Source organism: Gobius niger (assembly GCF_951799975.1).
Source record: "Gobius niger genome assembly, chromosome: 24".
Lineage (NCBI taxonomy): Eukaryota > Metazoa > Chordata > Actinopteri > Gobiiformes > Gobiidae > Gobius > Gobius niger.
The window spans coordinates 10,078,693-10,102,369 of NC_136875.1; the positions used below are offsets into that span (position 1 = coordinate 10,078,693).

Sequence of the window (23,677 nt, forward strand, 5' to 3'; positions counted from 1 at the left end):
GAAGGCGATGCGTCAAACTAGGGGGTGTGGCCTATCGAGGGAAGGAAGTGTGTACTGAAATAATTATTTAACTTTCTTTTTAGGCGTCGACTAGCGAGCTATGAGCATATTTAGCTACACAAATAAAGTCAAGTCCAAATTGGGTCCATATGAATGTTTGGACACAACAGATTGTCCAGTAGAAGTGAAAAACCGGCACTCGAAGCTAGTCGTTAGCATGTAGCAGGAAGCTAGCTTTAGCATTATGGTTAGCATCCCCCGTTTCATGTACAAATTTGGGCCGTTGAACCTATCCGCTCCTCTCTGTCTTTCTGTATCTATATTTGGTCGAAAAAAAACATCCATAATTTTGCATTTGTTAAAGTTGTGGAGCAGTTTTTCCCCTCGAATGTTTCCAAAGACGTTCTGAAAAAAGACATGTGTGTGCTGTGCAGCTAATAATAAGCTTTTTTTTTAATCAATCGTGAACCAACTGCCAGATGTTTACATTACTGTGACAGCATCGCTCCCTGAAAGCTGTGAAACGTGCTAACAACTCATCCATGTGAAGGCTAGAAATGTGTTCGCAAAAGTAGGAACCACAACAAACAGTTTAAAAGTCACATGTTCCCTCTTACATTGTTTAGTAACAACAACAAAAAGTAAAAGACCTTGAATTTAGGTGAGAAGTTTTCATTTCCAAACCGTTGTCCAGTTTTAAGCCTTGTTATTTTGAAACGTTTATTTATTTTAGTTCATTGTTAAAGGCAGGGCATGTAGCGTGTGCTTGTAGTGGTTTCAAACAGTTGGGAATTTCAGCAGCAATTATCTATATCAGAGATACATTGTGTGTTTACTGCGTATTGGCCACAGAAACTGGCAACCCGCAGTGAGAGACACATTCCGTTTTCTTTACGGATTATCTGCTCAATAACCAAAACAAAAAAAAGTAAACATCATGCTTTTATGATGTAAAACCTTTGTGGACAAATCAATTAGTTTTCAGTAAAATCTCTATCCACATTTGAAGACGCAGGTAAATAATGTCTCGGTAATACATTTAAAAAAGTTCTTGCAAACACTTCCTTTAAGTGCGGTTGCTATTCGTCTTATGTGTTGTGTTATTTACTTAATTGTTTGGGAAAAAAGTTAGAAAATAAATGTAAAAATCCTTCACTCAAGCTAAAATGTCATATAAATAAAAACTGACACACGCTCTCTAGTCTCTCCACTCTCACCTGTAGCAGTAGTAGAAGTTCTCGTAGTTGTAGTAGTAATGTAAAGTTGAAGCCGTTTGTATGTGTAGTAGTAGTAGTACGAGTAGTAGTTGTGTTCTTCAGTTGTAGTTGCAAGTAAAGTCGTCGTAGTAGTAGTAGTAGTAGTAATAGGAGCATTCTTCAGCTGTAGTTGTACGTGAAGTTGTAGGAGCTGGGTTCTTTGGGCACGGGCGGCGGTGCTTCTGGGATGGTGATGTTTTCCAGGTCCAGGAGGCGGAGTTTCATCTCCATACTGATGAGAGTGTCCAGGTCGGAGCGGGTCAGGTCTGAGCCCATCTCCCTCCCGAGCAGTGCGCACAGCCCGTCCGTCCAGATGCAGTACTGAGCAGGGAGACACAAAATGAGGCAGGGTTCCCCTTTAATGTATTAAAGCAGTACTAAGTAACTCTTCCCCCTAGAGGCCATAAGCGCAACTGCAGGTGTATTAGCAAGTTACGTTTTTTTAACTTATTAATTGTCTTGGAGAGTAAATACGACGCTGACAGGAAAGGCGAAGGGAGAGAGGGTTACTGTGCATCCAATTATACCATGGAAATATTTTTTTTCACTCAAACTTGGCTGTAAATACTGTTTAAAGTGACGTTAGCCCGCAGTTAGCTTTGCCCGTTAGCATGTTAGCTTCTTCTTCGTGATTCCATTAGTGTGTATTGCTTTCTCCGTACCGGTGGCAGTCAAGTTGCAAACATGGTTTTCTGTCCAGAGACACCAGGGGGAGATGAAAGACCCTCCAATCATCCCATAAACACTTGTATTACCCCCACAGGGACTACGGAAAGGATTTATTTAGGTAAACACGTTACTTAGTACTGCTTTAAGTAAGTGGACATACCATGACTTTCTTGAGGTGCAAACCATGTTCTAACATTGTTCCCTGGAGTCGTATTTCACAACATTCACGCAGTTTGGAGTTAATCCTCGGACAAAGCTGTTAAATTAAGCAGTTTCTTCTTCAATGGTGTCAGCGCCTCGTTCTGAACTTCCTGATTACACTTACGTCATTGTTCAAACCCAAAGACTGTTCTCTACATTTTTAAAGGGGGGGTATTATGCAAAATCGACTTTTTTAAGCTTTACATCATGTTATTATGTCATTCCCTCATTAAAAACATGCCTGAAGTGTTGCCTTGGCACATTCACGTATTCTTGAGTAATCTGTAAAAACTCTGATGGCGGCCATTTTAGGGATAGGTTTGCCTGAGTCCTCCTAGGAACGCCCCCACCTCCTGGAGACGCCTCCGAGCTTTCGTCACCAGCCGAGTAACCAACCACTGCTCCTCAGCAGAGCCCCCTCCCCACTGATGCCACAGACAGCGTGTGGAGGGGGCGTGTCGGAGAGGTTCTTAAAGAGACAGAGGCCTATTTCAAGACATTTTGAGAGAGACATTTTATACAAGGCAGTTATTCTAATTTACTGCATTTACAGACCAACAGAAGGTCTCGTCATCATTGTAGTGTGATATAGACTGGTGCTATGTGATTGAAAAAAGCATAACACCCCCTCTTTAAAGCCCATAATTCAACATTATCGATTCTGAGTCGTTCTGCACTCCAAGTGTTTATCACACACTGTTGGAGCTGCTAAACACGCCGTATCCAACCTGGAACTTATTTTTTTTAGAAAATGATTCCTATAGCTGCCAGCAGGAGGAGCCCCAGTCAAGATGTTCACCAGTTCTTTCATTTCATTGTTACTATTTACTATTTAATCCTATAAAACGTCAAATATCAAACAAAATAAGGGTTTTAAGTCTATTTCTAAGCTCCATATGCATGACATGTCCACTTTAAGGCAGTCATTGTCCTTTTTTTTTTGCTGCCATAGTCTCATTTGTCAAATTTTTTGTATGTAATTTTTGCCTGTATGTCACACGGTCAGCTGAGCATCTCCCCTGCATGGGATTTGTTCTTAAATCAAGAATTAGCCAAAGATAGCCTATTTTACATAGAAAACAGCAGCACACAAAAAAACACTGGCGGCTTCTTTCACACCGCAGAAAGACGTAAGTCTATTTGGGGTTTCTATTTTTTCTTCCCACATGCATTGCAAATCATCACACTTCATAGTAAGACCCTCTGTCCATCGTTTCAAAACAAACACAGCCAGTCTGCTACGAAACAGAAGCTTTGCAGGCAAGTGGTTGAGTACAAATAAACCAACATACGCCCCCTTTCAATCCAACAGCAAGAGTTACCTCATATTTATTCGGCGCCACAAAGTTCAGCGTCTCGTCGGGGTCATATAGGACCGAAAAGGCCAACTCCAGCACCTCCTGCATCAACAGCACAAGATGATGTTAGTGAGCAAAAAAACAACAACTAAGAAACGATCACAGTCCAGCGGGAAAAAGCCACTCACTTTGTTCTGTTTGAGAGCGCTCTTCTCCTTCATGTGAGGACAGTCTTTTCCGGTGACCACAGACTTGATATCAGAGACCGGGACTGTGGTAAAAAAAAGAGGGATGTGTAAATATCACAGAGGCTAAAACTCAAGAGCACATGGCTAATACGGGTGGCAGCAAGCTAGTAGGTTTTACTTCAAAATGAATGCCCATACAACAAAGCAAATAATCTACGCATTTCTGAAGATTTGTATCAATTTCAATAAGCAGAGTGGTGATGGAAAATTTGGACATTTAATAGCAATTTTGGACACTTTTGAGCAAAAATTTGAGTATATGGTATTTTTGAGCAATGTCACTATAAACAAATTTAGATTCCTTTTGGAGTCAATGTTTACGCTTTTTAGAGGGACTACTACTACTACTACTACTGCTACTACTTCGGTTCTGAAGTGCCGTCACGCACAAGCTTAATATAGAACCTGCAGTTACGCGTAAGACCTGAGGTGGCAGTAGTGAGCATAAACTTGCATCTAGTCTCTCATTTAGTCTCTCTTTCACTAAGATCCGTGTATAATCAGGCTTTAAAGGCACTCGATAAAAAAACACTTCATCATCAGAACTATATTCAAAATCACCAATAACGCAGCTCCACCACCACTGAAGAACTTTGTCAGACTTTGTTCTGAGCAAAATACAAGAACTACTCGATCCACTGCAAATAAAAACTGTGTCATACCAAAAATATCGTCGGCCTTTGCACAATGTGCCTTCTCGTTTCGCTCCATTAAACAGAGGAACGAACTTCCAGACCGTCTGAAACTGTCCGTGGATTTTAATAGTTTTACTCAAAATTTGAAAATGTAATGTCGTGTCAGCATTAATGAATGTACTGTAAACTATAGAGATTGTTAGAGATAGTTTTTTTTTTGTGTGTACACTTTTAGGAAAAGCAAAGAACGTATTTTATACAGTGATTTTATTGTAGATTGGATTTATAGATTGTAATTGTAATGTTTTATGTTCACACCTGTCCAGGGACTGCAGATGGAAAATAGCTGCTGAGCTAAATCTGGTACAAACCATCTCCTCTTGTAAAGACTAATGGTTCTGTACATTGTCCCTGTTTCAATAAATAATGATAATAATAATAATAATAATAATAATAATAAATAAAGGCCTACATTTTCGTACAATTCTTCTTTCAATCACTTTCAAAGAAATGTGCACTAAGTCACTAAGCTGCTCGATTTGATGTCAACGTTCTGCTTCCACTCTAAAGACTAAAAAAAGGCATCAAAGAAGCACTTACTTAAGTACTTTCACGGAAGTAATCATTTTTCTGAGCGACATTTACTGTTATTATCATCTGTGCTTTTACAGAAGTACTTTGACCACCGCTGAATATAAAGTATGGTTTTGGAACAGTGAGTTGCGTTTAGAAACTCGCCAATACCGACACGTAAAAACACATGGCCTCGCTCAGCAACATAAACTCTGATGTTTGTGTGTCTTACTTTTGTCGCTGAGCAACTCAAAAGGCACTTCGCCCTGAGGAGACTCGTCCAGGTCTCCGTAGTGCAGCATTTTGTGATTCAGGGAGAGGCGGCAGAACCAGAACTTCTCTGAAACGGAGGCGGAGGAAACTAAAGGTAAGATTTCACATCCTTGTACAACTTCACATTCTGTGGATATGTGTGTATACAAATGAAAAGGCTCCGTTTCCGCATGTTCATGTAACGTCATGTATTGTTTTTTTCGTCCTTTATCTTTTTCTATTGATTTAATTTGTCAATAGAGAACACGCTTTAGAAGGTAAACCAGTATTTAAGGCAGTGGTGACAGTACCTTGTCGTCTCCTGTTGCCCAGTTTCCTGAAGCAGCTGCCCTCGCACAGACGATTGAGCCGCTGCTGTTTGATCAGTTCGAGGATCTCGGGCTGAATCCTCTCCCGCAGCTCACTGTTGGACACGACATTAATAAGAGGAGAAGGACGAACAAAAGCACGGGGGATTTGAAACATGTCAGGTCCTCACATGATGGGCGGGGACTGGAAGTCGTCCTGGCTCATGCGCTCAGACTGACGCAGACGCAGGATTTCGGCGTAGTTTAACCCTCGCAGCTTGTTTTTGAGTTGGTCCAAAGACGAGGGCTTCATGGCCAGAGCCCGAGTGATCTGCTCTCGCACCACCTGCATCACCTGCACGGAAAACATGAGATTACAAATGCACCTGAGCCATGGTCAGGGAAACGGGTTTTAGGAAAATGAATCCTGGGGCTGTAAAGACAGGGAAGCGGGGTAGGATGGATTGAGTGGTGGAAGGACAATTTATTTCCCAATCAACAGATGGGGAAAGCCCAAACTCGAGCTTAGTCGGGTTTGGGCCCTACTGAGTCTGATGTTGCCTTCCCCTGTAATAGAGACTGTTTGTCTAAAGCAATTTTACTGATAATCAAACTCATGACATAGTAGTATTTTGACTAGTCTAGTCTAGCAATGCGTCCATAATAGAGATGGTACAAGTCACAAACAGGGTTATCAGTCTATGACAAGAACAGACTGAACAAGCTGGTCAGGAGGGCCAGCTCCGTCCTGGGCTGCCCCCTGGACTCTGTGGAGGAGGTGAGGGACAGGAGGGTGTTAGCCAAGCTCACCTCCATCATGGACAACACCTCCCACCCACTGCACGGGACTGAGCAGCTCTCTCAGTGGCAGACTGAGACACTCTCAGTGCAGGACGGAGCGCTACCACAAAGCCTTCATCCCCACTGCTGTCAGACTGTGCAATAAGACTGTAAAGTAACATGTGCAATAATCTCTGTATCAGCTGCACTTTATTCCCTGTACCAGCATCACTTATTGGCATCCTGCACTAGGACTGTAACTTTACACCCCGACATTTTACTTATATGACCTGTGCTAGTTTTTATCCTATTTTTACTGTTGCTGCTCACCTATTGTTGCATTTCTGCTGCTTGTTGTACATGGGATGCCTCGTTTTTATTCAATTTAACTGGTTGAACATTTTCCTGTCTGTTTTTGCACAACTCTGAGTGATCTTCTTGAACGCCGACTGTAACAAGTGCATTTCTCCATTGTGAGATCAATAAAGTATCATCTATCTTATCTATGACTGGGACAACTGGGCAAGCTACCGTGGGCCCCAGACTGAACCGACAACCCTGACTGGGGGTGGCGTTGGTGCGACTGGGCAAGAAAGTTCCCCAGCAGATATGAAGGATTGCTATTTCTCATTTAACATCATTGTTTTGAAAATTGTCTTCTATTTAGTAGCATAAAGCTACCTGGCAACCCATGATCTACATTAATTATTATTTAACTCGTTACTTGTTACTCCAAGTTCCCCAGTCGTTCTCCCCAGCTGAGCGAGCGTTCATGTGCAAAACATTCTCCCCAGTTCCAGAGGACCACATGATCAAACTGAGATTTCAGAATCTCTTTTTTCGGGTGAGCTCCAGCCCTTTTACCCCCGGTCTTAGTGACAGGGGAAACTAACCGCTGCATCGTTTTTTTTTACCATTTTAAAGGAGATTGTTACTCCAACCCAGAACGACTCGACTTTCGCAGATTTTTACATTTCATTAATTCATATAGACATTGTGTAAACCTTGTTGAAATCTTCAGCCGTGGCCCTCATCTCCTTCCACGTTTTGTTGAGTAATTGGATGCAGACGCAGAAGAACTCCTCCCAGGCCCGATCGTGAGTGAAGAACATGGGGTGGTAGTCGTTGCAGCCTTCATTAGCTACAATCAGAAATGCACAGTGTAATGCACAATGTAAAGTCACGACAGTAGAATGATTCTCCGTATAGCGCCCGTACGTAGCTCTCCGACTTGAAGGATCTCACAGAGCATCCTGGTCAGTTCAATGGCACAGCGACCGAAGGGGCATTCATGTTTGTCCTCTCGACTGCTGTTCTCCAAAACTATCTGTGAGGGGCACACACCGGACATGAGAATGCTTTGGACTTTGTAGTTGTAGTAGTTGTAAGTACTGACCCTGATGTAAGTGTCTTGGTGGACTTTGGCGAGGTACAGCATGTTGTCCAGAGCTAACATCCCTGGAGGAGTCTGTGTGAAGTCCAGAGCGGGGTTCAAATGGTTCTGGGGAAACAAATACAAATGTTCTTTCTATGTTCAAAAATTCAAACATTGTAGCAGCATCATGTTGTTGCTCTTAGCCCATTAGGAACTGGTTTCAGTGGAATCACTTACTGTGAACCCCAACATCTTGTAGTCCTTGCTGTACAAGGCCTTCCTCTTCTCCGTTCCGGTCGGATCATTTTCTCCGTCAAAGGCAATTCTCCTCAACTCGAATATGACGTCTCTCTGAGCCTAGGACGGAGGCGGGAATAGGAAAAATACATTTCAGACAAGATCACAATTTTGATTTGTCACAATTCTTGCGCCTTAGGGCCTGATTTACAAAGCCAGGTGCTAAATAGCAAGTACTGCATTACTTTAAATTAGTGTGATGCAGCAATTTAACTGTTTATATTATCAGGGGCGCAAATCCGATACTGTCTATAAATGAAATTATGCTGTGGCCTTTTATTGAGAGACAAAAATCTTAACTTCACCTGCATTTTGCACCACTTAGGCACACATTATCTATCTGTTCTCAAGACAGAGCGAGTCCAAACAAGACTTAAAAATGCATATAACTGAACGTATTTTATCTACACTCTTGCCTCTTACTGTAATTGATTAGTTTTATGTTGATGTTTTTACTGATTCTATTTGCTTTCTTGTATTTATGCAACTGTGAAGCACTTTGAATTGCCTTGTGTATGAATTGTGCTCTACAAATAAACTTGCCTTGCCTTGCCTTGCCTGTAAACCGGAATCTGCAGCAGCTCCAGCCTGCAGGTTTACAGCAGCTCTGTGGTGACGCCGCATGCTGGAGCTGCTGCAGATTCAGGTGCAGCAGTCAGGAAGCTCTGATCCTGGAGCGTCAGAGAGGCCACTGTGGCCATGCAGCTTCAGGGTCAGTGAAAGGTCAAATAAGCACTAATATCAAGTGTTTTTTCACAATGCACCTTTAATTAGATGACAGATTTTTGTGTAGTTGTAAGCCTATTTGGATTCGATTTGGATCTGGGTCTCTGCATGTGTACTGTGTACGTGTATTGGTTCATTTTCAGGGACACAACTTCCTTGAATAGATTCTGAAATCTCACTGGGACTTAAAGGAATAGTTCACTGTTTTTCCACTGTTTTTCCACACTATACACACTATTCCACAGTATGTAAAAACGGTGAACTATTCCTTTAAAGCAGTACTAAGTAACTTTTTTAGTTACATAAATCCTTTCCGTACTTCCATGTTAATGGGATGACTGGGGGTCATTCATCTCCCCCTGGTGTCTCTGGCCAGAAAACCACAATTGCAGCTTTCCCTGATCTGACCCGGAGGCACCAATACACACTAACGAAATCACGAAGAAGAAGCTAACAGGCTAACGGGCAAAGCGAACTGTGGGCTTGCGCCACTTAGAAAGTATCACAGCCAAGTTTGAATGAAAAAAAAATTCTCCATTGTGTAACTGGATGTACAATATCCCTCTCTCTCTTCGTCTTTTCTGTCAGCGTAGTATTTACTCTCAAGGAAAATTAATAAAGTAAAATAACGTTAACCTGCTACGACACCTGCACCTGCGCTTGTGGCCTCTAGGGGCATGAGTTACTTAGTACTGCTTCAAGAGTTAAAATATAAGAATCTTCTTCTTCTGCGAGTTCACATTTGACTGTGATTGGCTAAAACAACTTGTCACTCACTCAGAGCTTGATAGAGGCAAACAGGAGAAGAGGGCAGGGGAAAGTAGATGGCACATTATGTTTGTGTTTTTCCACATTGAGTATAACATATCACTTCTATATAACATCTACGTGCTTCTAACAAGGTTAAAATTACCTGGTCATTGGGGTCCATCTTGGTCATCATCCGCTCCTCCAGAAGGTTGAAGGTCAGCACTTGCAGCACATAGAGCTGGTGGGCCATCTCTGCTTTGATTGGGCGGTTTCCTCTGATCACATGCTGTGGAGGAAAAAGCCAGTGAGAAGGCAGTTCCACGAGCACACACACACACACATTTTCCTTAGCGGAGAAAGAAATGGTCTCAATTTCCTGTACAGCTTTTCTCCTTCCGATGAGCACTCGAGGCAAGTGGAGGGAACATTGCCTCTCCTCTTCAGTGATGTGGCTCAGACAGGCGTTTACAGACAACGCCAGGAGCAGGGATTTTAGAGCACAATTGGCTTTGAAAACTTCAAGTTGTCACTGATACGGTTTGGTCTCAAGGCAACAAAAGTGAGTCTTCTACCTAGTCACAACTTTAGTTTCTTTACTTATATCAAACCTTACGCCATGAGGGGGTAACACACACTTGGTTTAGATGGTTTTGGAACCAAAGGTGCAAAATAAACTGAGCAGACAACACTAAAAAAAAAAACATCATACAGTTTATCAGCAGGAAAAGTTTGGTTCGGATTAGTTCCACTTTAACCCCTTAACCCCCACCTTAGCCGAGCACATTTTCTCCAGTTCGACTTAACCCAAATCTAAAAGCTTCTCGAGTGGAGCTTACAGCCTTTAGGCCAGTGTAATGCCTCATTTGAAAGCTAAGACCTACAAAACTCTTCCTTGTTTCTGTCACATTTTTTTTGCGATTTTTTGTCACGTTCACATTGCTTTTTTGCCACATTTTCATGACATTTTTGTTGCTTTTTTGTGGCATTTTTGTGGCATTATTGTCGCGTTTTTGTCAGGTTCTCAATGATTTTTTTTTGTAGCATTTTGGCCACATTGCGTATATTGTAAATGTGATCAATCCACGAAAATGTGACCAAAACATGTCAAAAAAGCAACAAAAACGTGATTTAAAAACGTGGCAATCATAACGAGAAAGCTTAGATGAGTTTTGTCGGTTTCAAATGAGCTCCAGTCGAGACACTTTAAGATTTGGGTAAGGCCGAACTGGAGAAAAAGCACTCGTTTAAGGCAGGGGTTAAAAGGTCAAAGAAACACATCCTCGATCACCAGCTGTGTCAACATCAGTCCGTTTAAAATGTTGTGTAATACATTTTTTTATACGTGTTTTTTTTTTTTTTAATGTGTGGGCTGAATTACAAGTTCAACTTTAACTTTAAAGCAGAAATTAAATGATTTCAACAAATCTGAAACGAAGACTAAGTCTAAAATGGCGGATGACCCTGAAGTCCACTTGAAGAGGCCACCAATGGTACGCCTTCTACAGTTTGAGAACCAGAAGGAATAGTTGCCAGAAGACAATTACACAGAAAAGCCTGTTCTTCTAATCTGCTCCACCTTAACCTCTTAAACCCCACCTGAACTGAGCTGATTTTGTCCAGTTCGGCTTTACCCTTTTTTTTCTTTTTAAGTTTTTAGATTTTGATAAAGCCAAACTTGAGAAATTGCGCTCGGCTGAAGCAGTACAAGTATCTTGTTTACCTTAACATATCCTTTTTGTAGCCCCTCTGGGGGTAATAAAAGTGTAAGCGGGTCTTTCATCTCCCCCTGGTGTCTGGCCAGAAAACTTGCAGCTTTCCTGCCTATGGGTCGGAGCACCAATACACACTAATGGAATCACGAAGAAGAAGCTAACAAAGCTAACTGTGGGCTAGCGCCACTTAAACAGTATTTACAGCCAAGTTTGAGTGAAAAAAAAAGATCTCCATCGTATAATTGGATGCACAATATCCCTCTCTCCCTTTGTCTTTTCTGTCAGTGTAGCATTTACTCTCACAGACAATTAATGACTTATGGCCTCTAGGGGCATGAGTGACTTAGTGCACTACAAAAAGTAAATATCAAGCATTGGCTTAAATGACTTGAATTGAGGAAATGTATCGTGTTTTGAGCGGTTTTCACTCATTTAGACACTTCTAGTTCTAGTTTCCAGTTCTAAGGTAAATCTCGCTTGAAATAAGAAAGTAAAATTGCCAATGAGACAAGACCAATTTTCTTTCCCCATTGGCAAAGAAAATTACCTGAAATAAGGACGAAATGTATCGAAACGAGTCAGAAACATCTCAGAACATGTGAAATAATCTAGGACAAATGCCCAAGAACTTCTTAACTAGTCAAAACAACTAAAATTTGGATTATTATGCTCAAATTGAGATGTTTATACTGATCTAGTTAAATACTTTTTGCAGTGTACTGCTTTAAGGCGGGAGGTAAGAGGTTAAACAAGCAATCATAAATGAATAATTAACTGGCACAGACAGAGCACAAGGACAACTCAGTGTTTAAAGAGAAAAGCCAAGGCTTAAAACCCAAATGTAGCTTACTGCTGCTATTTAGTTCAGGTTTTTATGTCTTTTATAACACTGAATTTTTTATATCGTACCTTGACGTCATCTATTTTTCATTTTACTGTGAAATTTGATGAATAAATAAATCCACATTACTTGCCCATGCCTTCCCTAAGGCGCACTTCACTATTCTTAACCCCACTTTTACATTATACCCAGAGGTGGTGCACTCTAAAAATGGTCTCTCACAGACTTACATTGAGGATGATGGATCGCAGGTGCTTCTGGGCCAAAGTGCTCGCCATTTCCTGCGGGGCAAAAGCAGACTGCAAATTAACATACAGTAAACCACGCGAAAAGGTGATTGATTGTGTGAACTAGCTCGAGTTATTGTTTCCGTTTGTGTGTTTTAAAGTGAATTAAGTGCGTGGTTTATGAGGCTGTCTGTCTGCTGTTGCGATATGCTGGGGTTTGGAAATATTTCATAGAATAATAAAAGAAAAACGAAAAAAAAAAAAACATTGACACACAGACAAAGAGGTTGGGGTCATACTCACAGTGAGGTAACACTCCAGAGCGTTAGAATAGTCCTGATTCTGCAGAGGGAGGGGTAGTGTGGGGACAGTTACGGGACATGCGAGGACACAATAAAACACAGGCAGACATGGCATGCGTGCTATAGATGGAAGCAACATCCGGGCACTTTAGTTGTGTCCCCGCCCTCTTTGGGTGAAAACAGCTCCTTTTACTCTATGGCGATGCACAAAATCTCTGACATTTTCTTGCTGTTCCACACGACAGATTAAAAAATAAGACGTTCTCAGACAATCTCTGCCAATTCATTTCAATGGGCAAGAGCTTCTGTTTCACCAAAAGAGGGCGCTAACCGTCTCATTTAGATGTTTCTCCCATACAGATACAACAGTCAACAGTTAAAATAGAACAGAAACATTGAAGCTTGGTAAGACAGTAAACACACATACGTTTTTATAGATACAGACGGCATCTCTGGAATCGCCCATATATGGTCATTTTTAAAAACAGTTAAGGGGGAAAACAATTTTGAAAAAATGTATATTTTCTCTAAATATTCAAAAAGTACTGTAACAAACGCTGAAATATGAACAAAGTTTCTACTAAATAATGATACAAAGACATGGGGAGGAGCAAAGTGGTTCAACAGCCCATAAATACATGAATAACGGAAAATGCTAACTTGATGCTACATGTTAGCATCGGGCTAATGCTAACGGTTAGCTCGCGCTAGCTACAACTGTCGTTTTTTTCACTTCTACAGAACAATCTGCTGTGAGAAAATATCCATATGGGCCTGATTTACACTTGACTTTATTTGTGTGTGATAAATAAGTTGATATTCCACCAGAGAATGGCAAAAAAGAGTGGAAAATTGTGTTTCTCTAAAGATTCTATTTTCCCCCTTGGCGAGGCCACGCCCCCTTCTATGACGAGATGCCGTCTGTATCTATGGCATTCATTGGAGGTCGAAACACGAGCAAACATCATCAGGCTAGCAGGTGAATGTTCCTGCACTTTTCGAAGCACTGTTAACTCAACTAAAACAAAATTCTGGGCTTTAATTTACATATTTTCTTCAGAAGGAACCGACTCAGAAATACGAAAAGTGTGAGCTGAGAATGCACACGAATGTAAGCTAGCTGTAGTGTTAGCTAGCTGTAGTGTTAGCTAGCTGTAGTTAGCGTTTGTTATTTAGTCACACAAATATCAGGCTATATGTTGAAAAGTTTATTCCATATTGTCTTTTTTCTGAGGTTTTTCAGGGTCTACAAAATAGCCACATAAGTGCCAGCAGGTTATTATTTACAGTTTACAGTGTGTCACCATGGTTACAGCCCTCCAAGTGATGTCATAGATATAGACGGCATCTCGTCATAGAAGGGGGCGTGGCTTCGCCGAGGAGGAAAATAGAATCTTTAGAGAAACACAATTTTCCACTCTTTTTTGCCATTTTCTGGTGGAATATCAACTTATTTATCACATAAATAAAGTCAAGTGTAAATCGGGCCCATATGGATATTTTCTCACAGCAGATTGTTCAGCAGAAGTGACAAAACGGCTGTTGTAGCTAGTGCGAGCTAACCGTTAGCATTAGCCCGATGCTAACATGTAGCATCAAGTTAGCATTCTCCGTTATTCATGTATTTATGGGCTGTTGAACCACTTTGCTCCTCCCCATGTCTTTGTATCATTATTTAGTAGAAACTATGTTCATATTTCAGCATTTGTTACAGTCGTTTTTGAATAATTAGAGAAAATATAAATTTTTTCAAAATTGTTTTCCCCCTTAACTGTTTTTAAAAATGACCATATATGGGCGATTCCAGAGATGCCGTCTGTATCTATTGCAAACTTTCTGTTGGGGGCTAGAGGGCAGAGTGCACGGCCACTAATCCCAAGTTTGGCCGTTAGATCCGAGCTCAGGTCCATTTATTTGCATACTGTCTCTGTACTTGGGCAACACATCTCAGTTTGATTCTTATTGTTTAGCTTCACAAAAAAATGAACATAAATTAGGCTTGCACAATGTGACTCAGCGATGTTAGGGGGCATTAGGTTAGAGAAAAACGTCCAGATGAGATGAAAGCAGTGTGTTAGAGAGACACAGCAAATCCCCTCACAAAATGATTGCTGGCTGGCAGACAGACACCTCTACCAACCTACTTAACAGGCTAAACAGTGTCTACAGAGCTACATGTCAGTCTATGGGTTTAGTTTCACTGCGGTACTCACCTGTCTCCTGTCCTCTGGTGCCTTCAGGAACAGCGCGTTGATGAGAGCGATGGCGTACGTCTGGATCTCCTGGTTCGACCTGAAACATCCAACATTCGAGCGCACCTTTTAGAAGCACCGTGTTCCAATATAACACTATTTTTCAACTTTGACTAAGATTCAATTTTTTTATTTTTTATTTTTGTTATTATATTTTTTGCAGGTGTTTTTCTCAGTTGCTTTGGATCATTTGAAATGGGCTTTTGTGACTGCCTGATAGGGAGGGCGATATGGCCTGAAATCTATATCACGATATAAAAAAGAAATATCACGATAACGATATATTTGATGATGTAATTGACAACGCCTGAACCAAGAGGATCTTTTTCCTCACGTTATCAGATTTTTTTCCATCATTTTTTTGTTGGGTATTCAACTCATTTTTGTCACATTTTTGTCACATTTTTGTCATTTTTTGTCATTTTTTCTCACATTTTTGTATTTTTTGTGTGTATTTTTTTGTCAATTTTTTGTAAATTTTTTTGTCAAATTTTAATCACATTTTTGTAAAAATAAATTGTCACATTTTGTCACATTTTTGTCATTTTTTCGTCAATTTTTTTTTTCTAATTTTTGTCATTTTTTTGTCACATTTTGTCATTTTTTGGGTCATTTTTTCATCCATTTTTTGTCCATTTCTTGTGACATTTTTGTGACATTTTTGCCACTTTTTCATCCATTTTTCGTCACTTTTTTGTCAATGTTTTCTCACTTTTTTGTCACATTTCCATCATTGTTTTCGTCTCAGTTTTGTTGCTTTTTCACAGCTTTTTTCCAGAAGCTTTTGGACTGGGGTAAAGCCAAACTGGAGAAAATGTGCTCGGTTCAGGTGGGTGTTAAGGGGTTAAAGGTGCATTATGGCACTTTTACGTGGACATTTTTTTAAATATTTGTGCGTACTTGACCTTGCAGTGACCCAGCACCTGTATGAGTGGTCAGTATCACGCTTTTACGTTCCATCATCTCTACAACGGTCCAAAATCAGTAGTTTTGTAGTGAGACAGTCCGTCAGCAGTGAAAACCTTCCAATCAATTGATCCTGGAGCGTCTAAGAGACCACTGTGGTAGAAAGTAAAGGCGCAATACTGACCACTCATACAGGCGCTGGGAGGTCGAATACGCAAAAATCCACATAACGTCCATAATTCACCTTTAATGTGTAAACAGAAAGGACAGCGGCAAATATTTGGCTCAAGTCTGGGGGTCACACAATGATTTTAAAATCTTTCGCGCACACTTCCCGTTGTTTAGGGAAACCGACAACAACCCCTAAGAAAGTCAGAGGAGACCAGAGCCCAAACCTTGAACCCAATTTATCATCGACCTAAATTCATTTGTTGAAATACTGACTAAAGACGGTTTTTCTCATCTAAAACTAGACTATAACCGTTTGAGTTTATCTCAACAAAAAACGTACTAAAAATATCACTTATTGACTAAACTAAACGTCGTGCAAGTGAGGAATAATCCAAATACGGATCAAAATATTCCAGTCTCACATAGTACAAAGAACGACAAATTGCAATCACAAGTTTGTTGACCCAAAGCAAATGAGAAAACGCCACTCTCCCCGATCACTCTCCGCTGAGGCAGAGCGTCCCTTCAGAGCACAGGGGCCCTTGGGTGCGTGGGTGAGCTCACACTTGCAGGTGCCCGATGAGCTGTCCCACGGTGATCTCCTGCGCCACCCGGTGGTACAAGCTGTGGCTGTTCAGGACCATGCTCTCCAGAATGGCCAGGGAGCGCTGCAGGATGGACACGTCCACCATGGGCTGGTTCACGTACCCAGCAATCTGCAGGACGGCAGAAGGGTCAGGGGTCAGATGCAGACTGTGTTTACCTACAGGCGCCTTTCATTAGGAGTGCGGTGCAGGTAACTTGAGAGCAATAGCACAAGATGTAACAAGATGCTAACGTCCTAGCATAACAACTGTTTCCTGTCTGTGTTTTATTCCTATGGAAAGTTGATGTTTTCTAAATCTTTTTTTTTAATTGACATTCCCTTCACCAAAGGGCACCTCTCATACCATAATTTTTACTGCCTGGAGGTCCATGAAGCATCCTCTTTTTTCCTTTTTTTCCCCTTGCGTTAAAATGTACATATAACATGTATATTAATGTAAATTTATAATGCTATGTTTCTTTAGTCTTCACCCTCCACTGGCCAACAGGAAGTTAGCCAAAAAACATAATCAAATGCTAACTTTCTAGGTTAACTATTTCCTGTCCTTGTTTGATACCTATGGGTATCGTCCTGAAAAAAAAAGAAAGAAAAAATTAAACTGACTGTGGCAGGAAATGAAGCTGTTGGGTATTACTTAGAATAGAATAGAATAGAATAGAATAGAATAGAATAGAATAGAATAGAATAGAAAACACTTTATTGTCTACCATGCACAATGATGGCAGAAATTTGCCTTTGGCTTGCTCATACATTCTAATACATTTGCCCAGCAGGTACACTTCATTAAGGAAAGGAAAAAGGAACAGACTGGCTGAACGACATTAATACTTACAACTTATTCAGCTCCTTGATGGCAAAGGGAACAAAAGAATTCCTGTACACATTTTTCTTGGCACAAGGAAGTCTGTATCTCTGCCCTGATGGAAGGAGCTCAAAGTGACGGGACAATGGGTGGCTATGGTCATCTGTGATCTTAATGCAGACACGACGCACTGCTTTACTATAATGCTGAGATAAACTGCTTTGTTCTTGGCCTGTTATTTTACTGCCCTGTTTAACAACTCTGCCAAGTTCAGCTTTGTTTTTGACAGTTAAATGACCAAACCAAGAGACTATGTTAAATATCAGCACGCTCTCAATTAAACACTGATAAACCCTTGATAAGATGTGGTCACTGACTTCAAAACCTCTCAGCTGACGCAGCAGGAAAAGCCATTGACTATTCAAACTTAACACAGGATGTAAATTCTTCTACTGTGTTTATAATTGTACATATATTAGCCTTGAAGCTAAAGGCGCTGCATTTGGCCCGCGGGGCACACTTGAAGCTTTGTCACTTACTAGTTTACTCACTATGAATCGAGTAACTTCTTTTTTTTTACTCAAGAGCACAGACACACCATAATAACAATAGTAAAAAAAAAAGAAAGTAAAATGTACTATGTGATAAAACTACTCTAAGAAGTAGAGTTACTTCAAAAAGTTCAGTACATGCATTTGAGCAAAAGTAACTGAGTACTGTATATAAGCATTAAAGAGGGGGTATTATGCAAAATTGACTTTTTCAAGCTTTACATCATGTTATTATGTCATTCCCTCATTATAAACATTCACGTATTTTTGAGTAATCTGTAAAGACTCTGATGGCGGCCATTTTAGGGATAGGTTTGCCTGAGTCCTCCTAGGAACGCCCCCACCTCCTGGAGACGCCTCCAAGCTTTCGTCACCAGCCGAGTAACCAACCACTGCTCCTCAGCAGAACCCCCTCCCCACTGATGCCACAGACAGCGTGTGGAGGGGGCGTGTCTGAAAGGCTCAGAGGTTCTTAAAGAGACAGAGGCCTATTTCAAGACATTCACTACAGCCATTTTGAGAGAGCAATTTTATACAAGGCAGTTATTCTAATTTACTGCATTTACAGACCAACAGAAGGTTTGGTCATCATTGTAGTGTGATATAGACTATGTGATTGAAAAAAGCATAATACCCCCTCTTTAAGAATTGTGTGTTAGCTATTTCCCAGCAGTTGTCCTGTATTCACACTCTCATTAAGACGCCAAGCACGACGACACTTTGATGTAATGATCATGGTGATTGCCGTATTAGCAGCAGTAATGGACGTATCTGTGGCATGTTCTTTTTAAACACAGCGGTGGCTCTGAAGTTCTTTCAAGAGAATCAAGGCCGTGCTGCTTTTCGAAAGAAGTGAATGAAAACCATAAAAATGAGGTGTTACCAGGCAACAACATCACAGAGCCGGTAAGAGATATTAGACAGAAATATTACAGAAAGAAGTGCTTAGTGTAGTTTATTGTTGCCTTGACTCCATCTCGGTTTCTTTTGCTTTGTTTTGTTTACTATTTAGCCAACCACTTTAGATCAAATAAACCAAACATGTCAGTCATACAAAACATGCTCCCCGTGCTCAGCTAGACACGTATGATATTATTTTTGCACAGTGTGTTGCAGCATGATGCAAACCTCCGAGGGCAACAACTCTTTCCTGTCCTTGTTTTATTCTTGTGGGGAGTTAGCCATGTCGGATTGAAATAAATATCTGAACAGTACGTGTCAGGAAACATGCAGGCGTTGGATAATCACTGACAACATGTGGAAAAACCTTTACACAGGATGTAAATACTTCACCAGAGGAGGCTTCAGTGTTCGTAAATCTACACGTTTTAGCCTTGAAGCCAGGGGCGTAGCACCTAATTTTACAGTGCAGTTCATTTAATTTCTATTATACATGGATACTTAGTTCATGGTTGGTTTGATTGTTATGTTATTTTTTTTCTTCATTTTTGTCACATTTTGGTTGAGTTTTTGTCACTTTTTTGTTGAGTTTTTGTAATTTATTTGGTTGAGTTTTTGTTGAATTTTTGTTGAATTTTTGTTGAATTTTTGTCACATTTTGGTTGAGTTTTTTCTCACTTTTTGTTGAATTCTTGTCATTTTTTTGTTGAGTTTTTGTTGATTTTTTGTTGAATTTTTGTCATTTTTTGTTGAGTTTTTGTTGAATTTTTGTTGAATTTTTGTCACATTTTTGTCACATTTTTGTAACTCTTTAGTTGATTTTTTGTCACATTTTGTTGAATTTTTGTCACATTTTTGTTGCGTTTACATCCTTGTTTTCTTCTCATTTTTTGTGGCTGTTTTGGTGCTTTTTCCCCAAGCAGCTTTTTGATTAGAGTAAACCCAAACTGGAGAAAATGGGATCCGTTCCGGTGGGAGTTAAGAGGTTAAAGGGGTGTCAGGGCCCGAAAATTCATCCATCATTATTGTTTGTGCAAAATTCTGTCTAGCAACCATTGTATTTCAGCCCGGTTGTGTTTGATTCTTATAGCATCAATTATGAGGAAACTTAGAAAGTACAATACAGAATGCTTTTTGCAGCGCTTTTAAGGGCCCCCACCCTGCACTGGGCCCTGGGTACTCAGCACCCTTTACCCCCCCCAGTCCGACGCCCATGCTTGAAGCTAAAGGCTAACGCTAATTTGACGCACAACGCAAAACAGCACGTCAATCTGAGCTCATTTATTGAATTTTCATCCATTCATTTCTAATATTGTTTACTTTTTGATTTACGTTAAAGATCTGTCATTTCTCTGCACTGGTGGGCAGGAAGTTACCCAAAACATTCTGTGCATAGGGCCGTTGAAAGCTGCTGCACCTGTTTGATGAAGGACAGAGAGATGAGGTCCCAGGAGACAATGCCGTGGTCCATCAGCTCCAGGAACGCTGTGAGGGTGAAGGCCAACATCTCTCCAAAACTGGCAACAAAGAAAACACAAAATGATCTCGTACAGCGATTCACGTCAAACATAGGGCTCCATCATTTGGAATCCAGGAAAGCCCGTACTGCGTTCCGCTCTCGACCAGCCGAGCCAGGGTCCCGATGCCCTCCATGTTGATGAACTCGGCGGCGAAGGTGGCGTCCGCGGAGAGCTTGGCCAGCTCTTTCAGGGCCTCCAGACGAGCGTCGATCCCATGAGACTGGATCCTCTCCAGCAGCTGACGCGCCGCACGACCCTGTGGGGGGCGGGAGATTTGTGGATGACAGTGAAACCAGTCTTGTGGATCGATAATTGAAACTTTTAACACGTTCATCCATTGTCCCGTGTGCGGTGTTTTTGTATATTTCTCTTTTTTTGCCTAAGAACTGCAGAAGCTAATTAACTTTCTACATTTACACATTGCTTTTCCACCTCCGCTGGCCACTCCGAGCTCAACTCCAGTTCAATTTCAATTTCAAAGCAGGTTTATGTAAATTGTTCGATTTTTTTTTAAAGCCAGTTGGCCTAGTTTTACTTTTTGAGCAAAATAACAACAGCAAACACTTGAATTCTGCTGCTTTCCTGGTAGTTCTCCCTGAGCGGCTCCTCGTGCACAGACAGCTCTGCAGAGAATTCACTGTTTGTTTCAAGGCAAACAACAGCCAACTCTGCCCCAAATTCACTGACTCTGCGCAGCATACTAATGTTTACTGCAGGAAGGAAGCTCCTGCGCTCGGCATGATTTCAATTATCAAGAACTATGAGCGGCACGCTGCACCGCCAAGGACGTGTTGTTAAGTTTTCAATCACTCGACAATATTCCTGAAACAAATCAGCACAGTCCTTGAATGGCAATATTATTATGTTCTTCACTACAACAAAGAACTGTACTTTTTATTAAAAAACAGAGGTTCTCAAACTATTGGGGGTGAGGAGCAAGAACTGAAATGACTGGAATGACCGAAACCCCAAAAGCGCCCATAGCCAGCACAGTCTTATCCTTTAGGTCAGGAGGAAGGAAGTTTACCTGCTCATGCACTTTTTATTTAACGCTCCTATAGGGAGTTTTGAAGAAAATAGACTCCCGGAGAGTCCCTGGGGGCTTGTGACCCTCCTGGGAGTCCTGGCGTTTATGAGTACAGAGCTGGGGCCTAAGATGATTTCAAGACATATGAAAAAAAAATCCTTACAAGCAGATATAAACTGAAGCCTGCATGTAAGATGGATACAAACAATGAGACATTTCCAAAAGCTCTTCTTTGTATCAGCCACAACCTAAAACACAGTCCTCTTCAAATCCTGGAGCTCAGACCGCAAAAAAAAAAAATTCTTTGAAACTTTTCATCTCTGCTGTAATAGATACTTCAGGGTATTATTATCAAATCAAATGTTTATTATATTCATCGAGTGTGTGCAGTATTACAATGTTATATTGCCTCAAAAGTCTATAATTCAGGTCTGTTCTGTGCCAGACACAGGCCCCGCCCACTCCTCGCACAGTATTAGTCAGCGTCTGATTGAGTGGCAGGTCAATTTAACCATTATGGAAAACTTTGCAGTTTGTCCCACCACTCGTTAGAAGGAGAATTCAACAGGACGTAGGTTTAGTTTAGTTTTGACGAAACTAAACCTACATCCCTACAATACCTACAATAAAACAACATGTTTTATTGTTCAAAAACACAATAAAAGGGTAGCTAATAGTTCCCCATTTATTTATTCAACACACACACAAAAGCTAAAATATCAAATAAATACATGTTTTTTTTAAGCATTTGGCAGATTTCATTCTTGAAAATTGCCATAATTAAATTGCCATAAAGTTTCCATGGAAGGTTTCTGGAAGATTTTCTGAATTTTTTGCAACCCTTAGTGTAACTGATTTCTTTCTTAATTGTAAATAAGCACAGATTTCTGGATCGAGGCATCAGAGCTCAATGTGTTTCCTATAGTTTTTGTTTTGACCCTGCGTGTACACAGGTTTGACATGTTTTTAGGGAATTTTAACCTTTTTTGAACAATATGAATTGAAACTGAAATAAACAACAAATCTTTGCACCAAACCGGACTCTGTTTCATGAACACAAAGCGATAGGTAAACAGTAGCCGCCTAGGCTGACGGGCACAGAGATCAAATGACAAAGTTAACAATAAGCTTAGTAACGTTCATTGTGTCTACTTGTGTTACTAGTATAACTTTCACGCACGGCGGTGATACTTCTGATGACGGCCAGCAGAAACATGTAAAAGGTAAAGATTTCAACATCGCTAGTGTCTGACCACATGAACCTTGAAAGTTTGGCATCCGCACAGTCAAGTGAAGATTACTGCGCGGATTTCGAACTACTCCTGGTATTATTACGCCTCACAATATAGTCCCCCCTTTTATCCGCTTAGCACAGGGGTGTCCAAAGTGCGGCCCGGGGGCCAAATGCGGCCCTCAGACCAATTTTTGGTGGCCCTCTGCCTTCTTGCTGAATCGGGACACATCATCAGAGATAGTCCTTTTTATTTGAAATGTAATAATTCTACACAATTCTAACCAAACAACTAATCTTTTACTGTGAGACAGAGCTGGCATGAAGGTTTTGAGCAGAAATAAAGGTGTGGGGCGCAATTTAAACCTCTGCTAGTCAAAGGTTTTGCGTCACTAACCACCGATCTATGGCCCTTCACCCTGTGTACGCTTCAGTATGCGGCCCCACAGGAAAAAAGTTTGGACTCCCCTGGCTTAGAAAATCCACATTGTTTAATTTTGTGTAATTATACTTTGTAGTGTAACACTTCACGTAACCATATTTAAATAGGGAAAACGTGGAAGAGCTTGGTAGCTTCTATCTTGATCTGTTTTGGAGCTATAGAGGAGAGAGGGAGAGGCTAAATGCTAACGCCGTCTGCGCTGTGTTTACGTGACTGAAGGCACGGGTGAAGACCAGACAGGTCCTAAAGAACTCGTCAAAGCTAAGGTAAGAACATATCTCAGTATGTGCGGTAACTTATTATTACCTTTTATAATGCTGAAAAGGGGAAATGTATGTAAGCCGAACGTACAGCGAGAAGTACTTCGATCTCTTCACGCCATGTCAACTTTTCCAAATTGAGCACACGACTGTCGGCCCATTTCTTGCAGATGTTTTTCTAACACAAAAAGTGCGTTCGTCTCTACTCACGGGAGAAATCGCTAACCGGAGAATAGTCCCATTCTTGATATCTCCGCGAGTCTGAAACATAAGATAGAAAAACATTCAGAGCCACTTCATTTGACGCACTCCTGTCCCCAAACAAAACCCTTAAAGAGAAACGCCTCCCGACCTGTTCAGTGATGTAGAGCTGAGGGCCATCAGCGTAACGCAAGGCAAACTGCTCCGACCCGGACAGAGACCAACTGTTGGCACAGACAATACAGCTCTATTCACTTTTATTATGAAAGCAGCAAAAAACACAAAACATTGGAACAGCTTTATTCAGAAATCGAACACAAACAATAGAACAGAATTTTTTCATCTATACTTTGTGAC

At 40.9% G+C, this 23,677-nt stretch overlaps 1 protein-coding gene across 7 annotated transcripts in view; it reads right to left on the reverse strand.

The window, feature by feature from the left end:
- Positions 1-1,080: 1,080 nt before the first annotated feature.
- The window catches only part of LOC306982279 (engulfment and cell motility protein 2), an 85,295-nt gene continuing 62,698 nt past the window's right edge, over positions 1,081-23,677 (reverse strand). For 3 of the 7 annotated variants that reach the window (XM_079582168.1, XM_079582166.1, XM_079582167.1), the window contains exons 5-23: positions 23,472-23,544; positions 23,330-23,380; positions 20,246-20,415; positions 20,057-20,156; positions 16,344-16,495; positions 14,664-14,742; positions 12,452-12,490; positions 12,152-12,202; positions 9,532-9,654; positions 7,833-7,952; positions 7,617-7,721; positions 7,439-7,547; positions 7,225-7,361; positions 5,632-5,795; positions 5,444-5,556; positions 5,113-5,220; positions 3,613-3,695; positions 3,449-3,526; positions 1,081-1,577 (exon numbers count right to left, since the gene is read on the reverse strand). In XM_079582168.1, coding sequence (XP_079438294.1) covers positions 1,377-1,577; positions 3,449-3,526; positions 3,613-3,695; positions 5,113-5,220; positions 5,444-5,556; positions 5,632-5,795; positions 7,225-7,361; positions 7,439-7,547; positions 7,617-7,721; positions 7,833-7,952; positions 9,532-9,654; positions 12,152-12,202; positions 12,452-12,490; positions 14,664-14,742; positions 16,344-16,495; positions 20,057-20,156; positions 20,246-20,415; positions 23,330-23,380; positions 23,472-23,544 — 2,056 coding nt within the window. In that variant the 3' untranslated portion in view covers positions 1,081-1,376. Of the gene's footprint in view, positions 1,578-3,448; positions 3,527-3,612; positions 3,696-5,112; positions 5,221-5,443; positions 5,557-5,631; positions 5,796-7,224; positions 7,362-7,438; positions 7,548-7,616; positions 7,722-7,832; positions 7,953-9,531; positions 9,655-12,151; positions 12,221-12,451; positions 12,491-14,663; positions 14,743-16,343; positions 16,496-20,056; positions 20,157-20,245; positions 20,416-23,329; positions 23,381-23,471; positions 23,545-23,677 lie in introns of all 7 variants that reach the window. The other 4 variants (XM_079582169.1, XM_079582170.1, XM_079582171.1 and 1 more) reach the window with 4 other exon arrangements.